Source organism: Balaenoptera acutorostrata, chromosome X, assembly GCF_949987535.1.
Source record: "Balaenoptera acutorostrata chromosome X, mBalAcu1.1, whole genome shotgun sequence".
NCBI classification, from domain to species: domain Eukaryota; kingdom Metazoa; phylum Chordata; class Mammalia; order Artiodactyla; family Balaenopteridae; genus Balaenoptera; species Balaenoptera acutorostrata.
Window position 1 is genome coordinate 113698704 of NC_080085.1, and position 14813 is coordinate 113713516.

A 14813-nucleotide genomic window follows, 5' to 3' on the forward strand; every position below is an offset into this window, starting at 1 on the left:
AGTCACTGTTCCTTCCCTCAAACTGTTCGTAAACAGAGAAGTAGATTATTTGCTTATCAGCTATCTGGTAGCTCATTTTTGCCTATGTATCCTACTGGCAGGTATCCCAATTTTCAGCGGAGTAAATTTTCATTTATATGATGGACCTGCTTGTTGAAATCTTCTTTCTTTCATTTGCTCTTTCACACTCATTCTTGTACGTACACTAGATATCTCGGTCTGTCTGTCTGTCTGTCTGTCTGTCTGGAAGGCATAAAAAAAGGGGTATTTACAAGTATCTAGTGCAGTGCCTAGCAGAGTGCTTTGCACATAGTAAGCCCACAATAATTCATCAGATGAACTGAAACTCTACCTGTAATTTCTATGTTCAGCTTATTTGATCATGGGACAGAACTATGCATTCTTTTTCCTGGAGTATTTAACAGTGAGAATTCCTTACAAGGTGATATAATTTTATTCTGACAATTCATGCTTAGGACTTCTATCCTTTGAAGAGCATCCATTTTTGCACAATGGGTATTATCTGTAAGGAAAATGCAGGAAAGACCACACAGCAGGATCCTGAATGACAATATGAACACCGATACGTTTTTGTAGAGACAATCAGATATCTCATATTCACCTGATTGTGCGTCATCATGGTAATCCACTACGTATGTCTAAGATCACTTAACAATGCAAGAATACAGTGCACGCATGGGCTGCATTCTGTAAATAGGATTAACCGTTGAATTCAACCAAGGTCTTCCCTGGGGACAGATTGCTGGAAAATACATCTACACGACATTTAAAAAAATAAATCAACCAATGACACTGGCTCCCATGAGACACACTGTTTCTTGTACATGCAATTCTATCACAGTTTTCCGTAGCTCTCTGCTGACATCCCCGTCCCAAAAGACATAGAATTTCAAAACAGAAAGAAAAACAGAGAAATTGGAGCTCTTCTGTCTCTCCTGCATGAAGTGTTATATACACAAAGGAAAGATGTCTGTACATTAACACAATGTGGACTGTGACGTGGTGAGATCATGTCGGTCTGGACAGTTTTTGTTACGCTGTGGTCACATATAACTTGCCCAAGGGAATGAACAAAGTCCGTATGCACACTGACAAAGACTGGCAGGGGGCCTCAGGAAAATGAAAGCTGTGTTATAGCAGGGGAGTTTGATTTTTTCTTTAAAAAAATGTTCTTTGTTATGATTACTTTTCTTCCCATTTTTATTTAATTAATTTTCCTCATCTGTAAAATAGGGATAACTATTGCGTGTATTTAACATTTTTACTCCGAGGATGAAATGAAACCCTGGTGGATTGCCTGGCAAACAACAGTTAACCCATACAATCCACACCGATATTTGGTTAGCATTAGCTAAACACCTATTATGTGCCAGGCACTGGCCTAAGACTCCAAGAAAAAAGTAAATTGTGGGAGGAAAAAGTGACACTGGAAAGAAAAGCAGAGAGCTGATTTTCAAAGGTTTTATAAAGCAGTCTAAGAAATTTGGATTTTATCTTGAGGACAATGGGCTGCCTTTGAACTATTTTATATAGAGCTGAATAGCTTTAGATTTGTGATTTAGAAACATCATTCATTCTGTCAGCATTGGTGGAGAAAGGATTGGAAGGGAGGCAGGCTGGAGGCAGTAGTAATCCCGGGTAGAAGTCATATGTGTGTTGCGGGGTAGGATGGGGCAGTGTGCCCCAAACTAAGGCGATGGCAATAGGGGTGGACATGGGGAAAGCATTTTTAAATAACTTTTAAAAAATGTACAAAAATGTCATTATAGAGGATTAGCAAATAATATGGAAAAGGCTAAAAAGAGAACTCGTATGTAATCCTTCTATTTATAGGAAAACTGTATTAACATTTTTTTGTGTGTTTACCATTATGGGACTTTTCCTATGTATGTGCACACAGATGGGGGGGCTGTGCATGTGTGATATGTGTGTATGTGTGTATGCAAACTGAGATCTGTCAGCTTTATAACCTGAATTTTCTCTTAATATATCACAAACAACTTTCCACATCATTAAATATTCTTTGGTAATATCAATTTATATGGTTACTTAGTAATCCATACATGTACCATAAATGATTTAATTCAAACCTCTAGTATTAGACATTTATCAATAAAATGTTATTTTTTTCTTTTTCTTTCCTTTTTTCTTTTTTCTTTTGCTATTATAAACAGATTCTGGGCTAGACATCCTGGGAGCTAAATTTTTAGAAACTTCACATTTATTTTCTCAGCATAGAGCCCTAGAAGTTGAAGTGGAAGGTTGAAAGCTATGTTCGATTTTAAGATTTTTGATACATATTGACAAATTCTTTCCAGAAGGGCTGTATCAAATTACAGTCCCACTAGCAGTGTCTATAAATAGGAAGAAACCCATTTCAGAGTGATTTCAAGGATGGTGTCAACTGGATTTGGTGGGTGGAGAGGAGCAATGGATCCTTGGCAGAATATAGGGGCAGAAGCAATGTGAACTCTGTCATGAGGAGCAAAGCAATGGGCAGGCCTAAGGAACAGGAGGCTGGGTGGATAAATGATGAGGAAAAAAAAGAAAGGCAACCACAGGAGAGTGGGAGAAAATGAAAAAAAAAAAGAAAGAAAACTCTAGTGAAGTTATACACCCAGGTCACTTTAATTTACTGCTTTATTCTGCAAAAGTAGCAAATGCAGCAAATGGCTAATCTTTTTTTAGTGTTTGGCACTCTGTGGTACCAAGGTCCAGAGTTACATTCATGTGAATATGTTGATCCATTCTTTTCATCCAGTCACCATTTATTAGGTGTCTACCATGTACCAAGTACTATTCTGGATGCTTTGGGTATGGAGATAAATGAGACCTGGTCCCTGCTCTCAAGGAGCTCACAGTCTAGGGGAGAGACAGGCACATCCACAGACCAACACACTGTGGTGTGGTACAGGCTAGAACAGAAGTAAGTACCGGGTCCTGTGGGAGCCAGGAGCCTACTGTTGCTTCCTGTGTGCATGCATGTGTGTGTGTGGTAGAGGGAGGGGGAGGTGCAGCAAAGGCTTCACAGAGGTGTTGATATTTGAGCTGAGTCTTGAAGGAGTTTCTCAGATGGCTAAGGATCACAGATCATACTCATACTCCTTGTATATTTGTGCCACTGCTCTCAAGGACACTCAGTAAGGCAGTGAGGATGCTGGTGTGTAATCTAAACCCATTCGTGACAACAGCCTCCACTGTTACCTTAATGGATATATGTACATAGCCTGATTTAGGCAATAATATGCTCATTTTAGCATATAAAGGATAACAGGCAAGTGGCATATAGGCTTTTAAAATAGTTCAGATGACACTAATAAAATAATAATATTCAAGTCTACCAAGTCCAAAGACGCAGGCATAGAGAATGGACTTGAGGACACGCGGAGGGGGAAGGGTGAGCTGGGACGAAGTGAGAGAGTGGCATGGACATATATACACGACCAAACGTAAAATAGATAGCTAGTGGGAAGCAGCCGCATAGCACAGGGAGATCAGCTCGGTGCTTTGTGACCACCTAGAGGGGTGGGATAGAGAGGATGGAAGAGAGACGCAAGAGGGGGGAGCTATGGGAATATATGTATATGTATAGCTGATTCACGTTGTTATACAGCAGAGACTAACACACCATTGTAAAGCAATTATACTCCAATAAAGATGTTAAAAAAAAAGTCTACCAAGTCCTACAAATTCTACCCCCTAAATGTCTCTCGACTCTGTTCCCTCCTCTCATACGTTGCTCCTTCGGGTCCTCACCAACTCTCTCTGGAGCAGAGTACCAGCCTCCTAACTGGTATCATCCCCTTCCAGTGCATCCTAAAGTGAAAATCTGATCATGGCACTCCTCATCTAAAACATTTTAATGTTTTTTTTATTGCCAACAACCAGTATTTTCCAAGTTTCAGTCATTTGAGTATTACTTGCTGATTTTCCCATATTCACACACCATGTGTACTATTATTTACTTAATATTCCTCTTTAAATCAACTTAAAACTGGTTACTTTCTATTTTCACTAAACCTTTTCCTGAGTAACCTTAGATTTGATGATGTAATTCAGTTTTATTTTTTATAAGCTACATTAGAATATATAATTTATAAAATTTTAAATGTTTGTGGGAATACAGCATAACTACTATGGTAGATGCCCTATACATTTTGAGAAACACTGGCCTATGGGAGCACATCCAAACTTCTTATCATTGTGTTCAAAGTTCTTCACAAATCAGCCCTGACCTCTTCTACAGTTATACCTTCCTTTCCCCAAACAATCTGCAACCCAACCATGCTGAATTCCTCAACATTGAATGGACACGCCTTGCTCTTATAAAAATCCCATGTCTTTCACAGACTGCTCCCTCTATCTTAAATGCCTCCCCTCCACTCTTCTCTGCCTGGCAAACTCATTGTCCTTCAAGACCTATCTGTCATGTCACCTCCTTACAGAAGCCTTCTTCCTGACTCTCCCTTACATTTAGTCACTCCTTCCTTCATCCTCCCATAGCACTTTGAACCTGTCTCTGTTATACTACATGTTACATTATCTCAGACTGATGGGCATCTATCTCCCCAACTAGACCTAGAGAAAGCTCACACCTCGTGCTCTGTTGCATCCCCAACACTTCATGTGGGGCAAAGGTCATGGAGGAGACCGAGTGCCCCAGAAGGTCACTTAAAGTCTAAGATAAAATAAAACCTAAAGTACCGTCAAGGTCCAAATAGCTTAGAGGCATGACATGTTTTTATAAAGAGAATCATCTAATTCAAAGATAGTAATACTGACTACAGTTTTGGCAGACACAATTAGCTATGGCTGCAATAACAGTTAAGCTAATTTGCTTTTGGCAGCTACTTTACAGCAGACACATACTGACATAGAAACTAAAAGCGAATCATTTGTGTTTTTGCCAAGATGGTCAAATATATCTCACAATAATCTCTCCTTACCACAAATGGAAAGTTAAGAACAGAAGTAAACAGCAGGACCAGCAAACCATGGTGGACAGAGCATGGGCTCTGGAGTCAGAAATCTGTACACCCAAATCCCAACTCAACTCTCCTTACAATCTATGTGACTTTAGGTAGGTTGTTTAACTTCTTGACATTTTAGTTCCCTCTTCTAGAAAAATGGGAAGACTAGTACCTGCTTCATAAGACTCTTAAGATAATGCGACAAAGTGCTTATGATAGCGCCAAAACATTTATGGGCTCAATAAATAGCAATCATTATTGTTGCCCAATGAAATGACTACAATTCAGGCAATAGGATGCACAAGGACAGCAAATGCATTTCTTAAGAAAATCAATTTATATCACTAGGCTTTAAAAGTAACAACTATAGAGTGTAGCTAAGAATAACCACAAACAAAACAGTCTATAAGACAAAGCTCTTCTTGGGTTTAAATTAAACTCACACCTGGAACATACCACCACACTTCTTTGTGTTCTCCAAGAATTGATCTCAAATCAGGTTCCCCTAGGATGAAAAAACAAAAATCACCCAATCTTAATTTTTTGTTCTTAATTTTACGATACAGAATAATATCCAAACTATGTGGATGCTTTAAAGTGTCCTATTACTATGATCCCAAGCTTTTCAACACTATTTCTTTCCCAATCTATCCCTGCTGACACGTTTTACTCCAGTCAGGGAAGCCCACCTGTTATACAAGTGCTCCCTCTTCTATCTACCCTTCTCCAATTCCAACCCCAGTATGAGGAAGCAGTTTCTCCCTCCTCTTTGCCCATTTCAAGTCCACTTTACTCTTTTGGAACCCAAATTAAAATTCATCTCCTTCCCAAAGCCAACCAGGATTGATCTGGAAGGTAGATGAGAGTTTCAAGCCTTCAGCACTTCCAGGGTTAGGCTTGACTTTCCATAGATCAACCCCCCAACCTAATCGGTATCCCCTTCCACTAACCCCTAAGCACTTTTCGCACGCGTTTGTAATAATAAAATAATACAGTCTCGTTTTGCGCAGTCTACTTTATTCTGTAGTTGGTGTGCCCCTTAAATATTTGTCAACATCAATGCTTGCTGGAAAGCCCTAGAGCGCTCGGTTTTTACAACAGGTCTAACTTGCCTTTTATTTTCATCAGAACACTGCACTGAACCTTAAACACGTATTTCTCAAAAGCGAGATTCCTTCCCTCTTCTGCTCCCCATCTCTTCTGGAAATTGAGGGGAAACCCTTTCCGCTCCAAAGACTTGGTCAGGGAAGGGGCAAGCGGCTGGAGGGGCCAATAAAGAGATGGCGACGACCCGGATCTCACCATCAAAGTGGCGGAAAGTGAAAAGTTGACAAAAAGTCACGCCCGGGGCGTGGCAAGGAATTCCCATGGCCCCAGAGGAAAAGGGGTGTGTGTGCATTGGGAGGGGTGTGAGCCCAAACCTGAAGTGCAAACTGAAAGAAGAGAGGAAAAAGAGATCGCCCAACTCCTGCAAGCAGTAAGGAGAGTCCAGACGCCGCCCAGGGAAGACCCTGGTGGAGAACCCTAACTTCAGATGTCTGAGGAGGCACAAGGCCGGGGTGGCGGATACGCGATGCCGTTGTGGAGGAAAAAGACAGCGGGCAGACTTGAGGGAAAAGAGAAAAGAGGGCACGCTCCCGAGTCTCCAGGGAAACGGGCTCGGTGAGCTCAGAAGCCTACCCCGACTCGCGGGCCCGACACCCCTTCCCCCGCGGAGGCGGAGCTGGGCGGAGTCAGGGCTGAGGCCCGCGGCCCCGGAAGCACCCTCCTCCCTAGGCCCCCCTCAGTCCCACAGTCCCCAGCCTCAGCCGCTCAGGCTTTCTGTCTCTCTGACCTCCAGCTCCCCGGCTACCGAAGCTCAACTCCTTATAGAACTGCGGAAAATCGGGCCAGCGCGGCAGCTTCCGGGCGGGCGATGCCCTCGCGGCGCCCCATGCCGGGCGACAGTCTTCTGAACTCCCCTCCTGGCGCTGCCGGCTTAGGCCCGGCGCCCAGGCCCAGGCTAGACTCTCACCCACCCAACGGCCGCAGCTGCGTCTCCTATTGGCTACTGGTCACCAAGGAAGCCGGAGGCCCGAGCCCTTGCCCTCATGGGAAATGTAGTTTGAAGTCTCTGGAGGTTGTTCTTCCTGGTGGGGGGGAGGGAGGAGGGTGGAATCCAATATTGACATTGGCGGAGAGGCTCAAGTGAGGACAGGGGATTGTGGGAGATGGAGTCAAGGCACTTCTTTTTATATACCCACAATTCCTTCCCCGCCAGCCCCCTCCCGCATTTCCTATTGTCCCCAGTTTCGGCTCGAGGAGGGTATTCTGGATGTTGTAGTTTGGAGTGTGCTGTCTTAGAGAATCTCCCTTCTTGGGGTATGGGGTTGTGCTTGTGGGGACAGATGAAGGTTCTAGATTGATTTTACTGTTGGTTAAGCTACTTGCATTTGGGGGGGCAAACACTTTATATCGTGATTTGAAATTCTCATTGAGTTTTGATTCAGTGGCTTTTAAAAAGTGTTATTTATGCTCTGATAAGCTTCGAATTTTGACTGGAATTTTGGAATTTTGTCTGATAAGCTTAGAATTTAAAATTGTCAAAGTGTGTTCTGTGTGAACCATGTGCGTTAGAATCACTTTAAAGTTTCTGGAAAATGTATACTTTGTTTCTAATTGGGAATCATATTTTTTACTTTGAAATGGTGTCACAGTAGGCATAGAAATGTGATTGAAGCCAGCCAGAAGAAACCTGTTTAACCTATAATGAAGCCATGCTATGAAGAACAGTGGCCACGATCATTGGTGTAATGTAGCAGTTTAGAACAGGTATACAACTTGAATAATAAGAAATAACTGTATATTTCTTTAAGAAACTATCTTTTTAGTAAAGCGTATGTTTAAAGATGTGGATAAAGGAATATGTGGGACACCTAAACACTTTCAAGTGATTAAAAAGTTGAAGAAAATGGTTGTTTATTAGGGCTAATTTCACTCCTGACTTTTGACTTTTCTTTTCTTTGTTAGAGATGAATCCTTATAGCTGAATGGATCGTTACAATTGGGTTACTACAATTTTACTGTTAAGGACAACTTTTTGACCTCCAAGTGGAATGAAGGGAAAGAAAGAGGAATTGCATTTTGCTAAGGTAATTGCCTAAAATTTTAACAAGTGACATGAAGGAAGAAGATGATTTAATAGATTCAATAATTTATTCAGCCAATTGCTTTGTGCAAGGCCCTGGACTAGTCACAATTGCTACAGAATTGGAAAATAGTCCTTCCTCTGAAGCAGCTCACAATCTAAGAAGGGAGGTAGACTATACAATGTGCAAAGTGTTCTAAAAAAGTTCTATACAGGGTTCTGTAGGACCATAGAAGAGGAAGAACTCATTCCACTTCTGGAGAAAGAAATGCTTGAATGATGAGCCTCGGAGAACCAGTAAGATATTTGTCATCTTTGGGGCAGGGAGGTTAATCATATTCCATACAGAGAAATAAGGATGTGAGAGAGTGCAGGAAACAAACAAACAAAAAAACTTCCATACTGCAGGAACTAGATGGGACAGGAATAGGGGCCCATTCCAATGAGTTCAAAATATAACCTGAAAGCAGTAAAGAACCATCAAAGGATTTTAAGCAAGGAAATGATATGATCAGTTGGATTTGATGACAATTTGGGTATGAAAAGGGAGGGAAAGGAAGGCATCCATTGTGACTCCCAAGTTCTGATGTGGAAGAGTGAATGGTCGTACCATTCATTGAGATAGGGAACCCAGAAAGAGTAGCAAGTTTTGTGAGGGATAGGAGGGATTCAGTTTGGGACATTTAAAAATTTGAGGAATCTGTGTAACATTTGTGTGGAGATGCCTCGTAGGCTGTAAGGAAATGTAGGTCTGAAGCACAGGAGAGAGGTCTGGGTTAGAACTAAACATTTGGGAGACATCAATAATAAATAGTAATTAAATAAGTAAATATGAACTAAATTTCATGTAGAGAGTGTTTAGAATAGTAAATTTTAGAAGGACAAAGATTCAGTATGGAACCCTAGAAAATAACCATATTCAAGTAGTAGGTAGAGGAAACATGCCTTCAAAGGAAGCTGAGAAGGAATGGCCTGATAGATGAAGCAACAGAAAACAAAGTAGAATCACTGGAATATTGTGCAGAGAGGTCAAATAAGAGGACAGAAGAGTAACAAGGGACTACTCATTCATCCATTCAACAAATATTTGTTGAGTACCTACAACATTCCAGGCACAATTCTAGATGTTGGGAATAGAGGAGTGGGGGAAAAAAAACTAAGCCCAGACCATATCCCTTCCCTTTGGAGCTTATATTCTAATGGGGGAAACTATCAATAAATAATTAATAATTAAAATACATAGCAGTGGAATTCCCTGGCAGTCCAGTAGTTAGGACTCCGCTTCTGTGCTTTTGCTGCTGGGACCCCAGGTTCGATCCCTGGTTGGGGAACTAAGATCCCACAAGCCGTGCAGTGTGGCCAAAAGAAATAAAAAAGAAAAAGAAAAAAAAAATACATAGTAGTGACACTTACTATTTCTACAAGGCTTATTGGAATGTGTGTGTATGTGTATTTACACATACAAAGGTGAGACTCTTGATGTATTGTTGGTAGAAAGTATGCTTGAAAATACATCCAGGAAAAAATGCTTGAGTATAAGATGAATTTGTGAAATAGAGACCCAAGGTAAATCAGTCTGGCTGGATTTATAGATCAATTGGTAGGCCAAGGTTAAGGCTTAAGAGCCAGTGTACAGCTGAAGTCATGGGCAGAGTTCAGGTTTATAATGTGGAATGTGTTTGGCTTCAGTCTTCGACTTAGATGAAGGCTTAGTCGATCTGTTGCTATCCTTACAAGTCAGTGTGGATCCATGGTTAGAGGACCATGGAACCAAGTTTAGGGCTCAGCCTGTTATCAGTGTTAGGCCCCAGTGTTATAGCCATGGTTCTCTCTGTGACAAAGATCAGAGCATATTTCTGACCAGCATGAAAGCTTATCCTGAGGCTGCCTTTAGTCCAGTGTAGCCTGGGTTATACTCATTGTGAAGTCAGTGTACAAGATTTGGGTTCAAATTTTAGCCAGTATTAGGATTTAGTTTATATAAGAGAGGACGTATTCTAAGATCAGTGTTGCGGCTCAGTCTGTGGACCAGCCTTAGACAGACCACATCCAGGGTTAGGGCTCAGCTCAAGGTTTGACTTTAGTTTTTGGTCAGTGTTGGAATCACTTTCATTTCTAGGTTTGGGAATCAGTAAAGGCCAGTATCAGAGCTCTGTCGGGGTTTACAGTTCATGCTGATTGTGTTGCCTGGGGAAAGGCTAAATAAGAATTTGAACAGGATTTACGTTCAGTCTTTCATCAGGTAAAGTTTCAATTATTGTTCATGGTTATAGTTTATTTTTGGTCCAGTGTTAGGCCTCGGTCTGTGGCTATTGTTAATGCACAGTCAGTGTCTAAGTTTAATATTCAGTTTGTTGCCATGTTAGGATATTACCTATCATGTGCCCTAGTTTTGTCTCAGACCAAAGTTAGCATTTCATCTATGGACAATGTTAGAGTATAGTTTGTGGCCAGGATTTTAACTATGAATATGAACAGAATTTGGGATGCATATTTGCCCAAAGGACATGCAAGCTGTGGTTTCTGACTTTAGCCAGTGTCAGAGTTCTGTCTTTGCCCATATTGGAATGGTCTGTGGAGCTAAGTCACAGTGGCCAGTGTTGTACCTCATTCTGCAGCCAGAGCCTGGTTCAGTCAGCGACCTGTGTTAACATTTCAACTTGGCCTGTGTCAGAGTTGATTCTGCTGGTAGTTGTCCCATTTTGACTTTGTGTAGAGATTCTGTTCACTGAGTGCTGGCGTTGGTGCTATCTGATTAAGCTTTTGATTTTCTATTAACATTCTGGTTTATATAATTCCAGTATTGTTCCATACACAATACGCTTATTTTTGTTTATTTAGACACTTGAAAGAAGCTTATCATTATTAGTAGCTGGATTGTGTGTTAGGAGATTAATTTGTCAAACATTCTTAGATAAGTTCTTTAATAATGATATTAATTTTATTAGGCTCCTGCTGTGGCAAGTTCTGTTGATTGGTTAACCCAAAACCTTTAAAGTACCCCTTTTCCTTACCTTCCTCAAAATACAGACTCTAAAAGCTAACACACACACGCAAAAGAAACTAACACTACTTTTCTCAGGTGCTTTTTCATCAATGAGGCACAAAAAGAAATATGCTTTGACTTATGGAAAAATTTATTTTCCTGATTAAAGGGACAAAAATCATGGCCAATGTTCCTTCTGTTTCTTTTGAAAAAGCTTTATTTATGCATAATTGATATACAAAAAAATTCCACATATTTAATGTATACATTTTGATGAGTTTGAACATATGCATATACCCATGACACTGTCACTGTAATCAAGGCACTGAAAATATACATCACCTCCAAAAACTTCCTTTTGTTCTTTTGTGGATTTTCTGTGTGTGTGTGTGTGTGTGTGTGTGTGTGTGTGTGTGTGGTAAGAACATTTAACATGAAATCTATCCTCTTAACATACTTTAAAGTGCACAATACTGTATTTTTAACGATAGGCACTATGTTGTAAGTCTAGAACTTACTCATCTTGTAAAACTAAAACTTTATACTCACTGAGCAATAACTCCCCATTTCCTCCTCTCCCCAGCCCCTGGCAACCACCATTCTTTTCTCTGCTTGTATGAGTTTGACTATTTTAGTTACCTCATATAAGTGGAATTATGAATATTTGTCCACCTGTGTTTGGCTTTTTCACTTAGCATAATGTCTTCTATGTTTATCTATGTTGTCACAAATGGTAGGATTTCCTTCTTTTTAAGGCTGAATAATATTTTATGTATATAAATATAAATATATCACATCACATATATATACCCATATAGATGTCAATGATATGCCTATTTTTAATTTTTGGTGGAACCTCCATACTTTTTTCCATAGTGACTGCACCATTCTCTATTTCCACCAACAGTGTATAAGAGCTCCAATTTCTCCACATCCTCACTGACACTTTTTTTTAACTGATTTTTTTTCTTTCCAGTTTTATTGAGATATAATTGACATACAGCACTGTATAAGCTTAAGGTGTATAACATCATGATTTGACTCAAATACATCATGAAATGATAACCACAATAAGTTTAGTGAACGTCCGTCATCTCATATAGATACAAAATTAAAGAAATAGAAAACAAATTTTTTCCTTGTGATGAGAACTATTAGGATGTACTCTCTTTTTCTTCCTCTCTCTCTCTCTCTTGCTTAAAGCAAACAGGTTATTTTCTTTTTCTTTCTTCCTTCCTTCCTTCCTTTCTTTCTTTCTTTCTTTCTTGGAGTATATTTGATTTACAATATTGTGTTAGTTTCAGGTATAGAGCAGTGATTCAGTTATTTTTTTCAGATTATACTGCATTATAGGTTATTACAAGTTATCAAATATAATTCCTTGTGCTGTACAGTAAATCCTTATTGCTTATCTTTTATATATAGCGGTTTGTATCTCTTAATCCCATACCCCTAATTTGTTCCTCCCTCCCTCCCTCTCACATTGATATCACTTATATGTGGAATATAAAAGTAATACAAATAAAACTATATACAAAAACAGACTTACAGATGTAGAAAACAAACTTATGGTTACCAAAGGGGAGAGGATTTACTGTCTTAACACCTTTCATATATAGCATACAGCAGTGTCAATTATATTGATCATGCTGTACATTACATCCCTAGTACTTATTTATCTTATAACTAATAGCTTGTACCTTTTGACCACCTTCATCCAATTCCTTCTGCCGCCCCCCACCCCTTGCATCTGGTAACCACAAATCAGATCTCTTTTTCTATGAGTTTGTTTTTGAAGTATAATTGATCTACAACGCTGTGTTAGTTCCTGGTGCACATATAGCACAAATTCTATATTTCTATACATTTCAAAATGATCACCACGAGAAGTCTAGTTACCACCTGTCCTCGTCCGAAGATATTATATAGTTATTGACTATATTACCCACACTGTGCATTTCATATCTGTGACTCATTTATTTTGTAACTGGAAGTTTGTACCTCTTAATCTCCCTCACCTATTTCTCTCCTCCTCCCATCTCTTTCCCCTCTGACAACTACCTGTTTGTTGTCTGTATCTATGACTCTGTTTCTGTTTTGTTATGTTTGTCCATTTGTTTTGTTTTCTTAGATTCCACATGTATGTTAAATCATACAGTATTTGTCTCTCTCTACCTGACTTATTTCACTTAGCATAATGCTCTCTAGGTCCATCCATGTTGTGACAAATGGCAAAATTTTGTTCCTTTTTATGGCTGAGTAATATTCCATTGTATAAATATATACCACATCTTCTTTATACATTCATCTATTTTTTTTTAGATTCCATTGGTCTTTTGCTTTTTATTTTTCTCAGTAGGACATATACATTCACCTATCGATGGACATTTAGGTTGCTTCCATATCTTGGCTATTGCAAATCATGCTGCAGTGAACATAGGGGCACATATATATTTTTGAATTAGTCTTTTCATTTTCTTTGGATAAATACCCAGGAGTGGAATTGCTGGATAGTATGATAGTTCCATTTTTAATTTTTTGAGGAACTTCAGACTGTTTTCCATAGTGGCTGCACTAATTTACATTCCCACCAATGGTGCACAAAGGTTCCCTTTTCGCCACATCCTTCCTAGCACTTGTTATTTGTGTTCTTTTTGATGATAGCGATTCTGACAGGTGTGAGGCAATATCTCGTGGTTTTGATTTGCATTTTCCTGATGATTAATGACCTTGAGCATCTTTTCATATACCTGTTGGCCATTTGTATGTCTTCTTCGGAAAACTGTCTATTCAGTTCCAACTGAATTTTATGATTGTTTTTTCTTTAAAATGCCATTTCATTTAAAATGCCATTTCATTTAAAATGCCATTGGGGGACTTCCCTGGTGGCACAGTGGTTAAGAATCCACCTGCCAATGCAGGGGACACGGGTTTGATCCCTGGTCCAGGAAGATCCCACATGCCACAGAGCAACTAAGCCTGTGCGCCACAGCTACTGAAGCCCGTGCACCCTAGAGCCCACGTGCCGCAACTACTGAGCCCACGCACCACAACTACTGAAGCCCGCATGCTCTAGAGCCCACGTGCCACAACTACTGAGCCCGCATGCTGCAACTACTGAAGCCTGCATGCCTAGAGCCTGTGCTCCGCAACAAGAGAAGCCACTGCAATGAGAAGCCCGTGCATCGCAGCGAAGAGTAGCCCCCACTTGCCGCAACTAGAGAAAGCCCACACGCAGCAACGAAGACCCAATGCAGCCAAAAATAAAAATAAAAATAAAATGCCGTTGGGATTTTGATAGGCATTGCATTGGCTCTGTAGACCACTTTGGGTAGTATGGACATTTTGACAATATTAAGTCTACAATCCATGAATGAGGGATGCCTTTCCAGTTATATTCATCTGCTTTAATTTCTTTCAACAGTATTTTATAGTTTCCAGTGTACAAGTCTTTCACCTCCTTGGTTAAGTTTATTCCTACGTATTTTGTTGCTTTGATGCTATTGTAAATGAGACGTTTTCTTAATTGATTTTCAGATAGTTTGTTGTTAATATATAGAAATGCAACTGATTTTTGTATCTGATTAACCTTTTACCAGAGTTTGAGGATTACCAATGGCCAGGTTAAGACTTACTATGAAGAAGGTTTTAGGGCTAAGAGTGTAAGCATGTTTCTCAGGTTGGCTGCCGATGTTATATGTCAGTCTAC

At 40.0% G+C, this 14813-nt stretch overlaps 2 protein-coding genes across 11 annotated transcripts in view; one reads left to right on the forward strand and one right to left on the reverse strand.

Annotated features, from left to right (window-relative positions):
- The window catches only part of ENOX2 (ecto-NOX disulfide-thiol exchanger 2), a 266724-nt gene extending 259715 nt beyond the window's left edge, over positions 1–7009 (reverse strand). For 4 of the 8 annotated variants that reach the window (XM_057538822.1, XM_057538823.1, XM_057538820.1 and 1 more), the window contains exons 1-2: positions 6104–6280; positions 5437–5496 (exon numbers count right to left, since the gene is read on the reverse strand). In XM_057538822.1, coding sequence (XP_057394805.1) covers positions 5437–5496; positions 6104–6116 — 73 coding nt within the window. In that variant the 5' untranslated portion in view covers positions 6117–6280. Of the gene's footprint in view, positions 1–5436; positions 5497–6103; positions 6281–6825 lie in introns of those variants that run through there. The other 4 variants (XM_057538830.1, XM_057538826.1, XM_057538824.1 and 1 more) reach the window with 4 other exon arrangements.
- A 294-nt stretch (positions 7010–7303) lies between these two features.
- The window catches only part of ARHGAP36 (Rho GTPase activating protein 36), a 172255-nt gene continuing 164745 nt past the window's right edge, over positions 7304–14813 (forward strand). For 2 of the 3 annotated variants that reach the window (XM_057538172.1, XM_057538173.1), the window contains exons 1-3: positions 7330–7352; positions 7691–7802; positions 8001–8122. The gene's annotated coding sequence lies outside the window, so the exon portion shown is untranslated. Of the gene's footprint in view, positions 7353–7690; positions 7803–8000; positions 8123–14813 lie in introns of all 3 variants that reach the window. The other variant, XM_007182415.3, reaches the window with a different exon arrangement.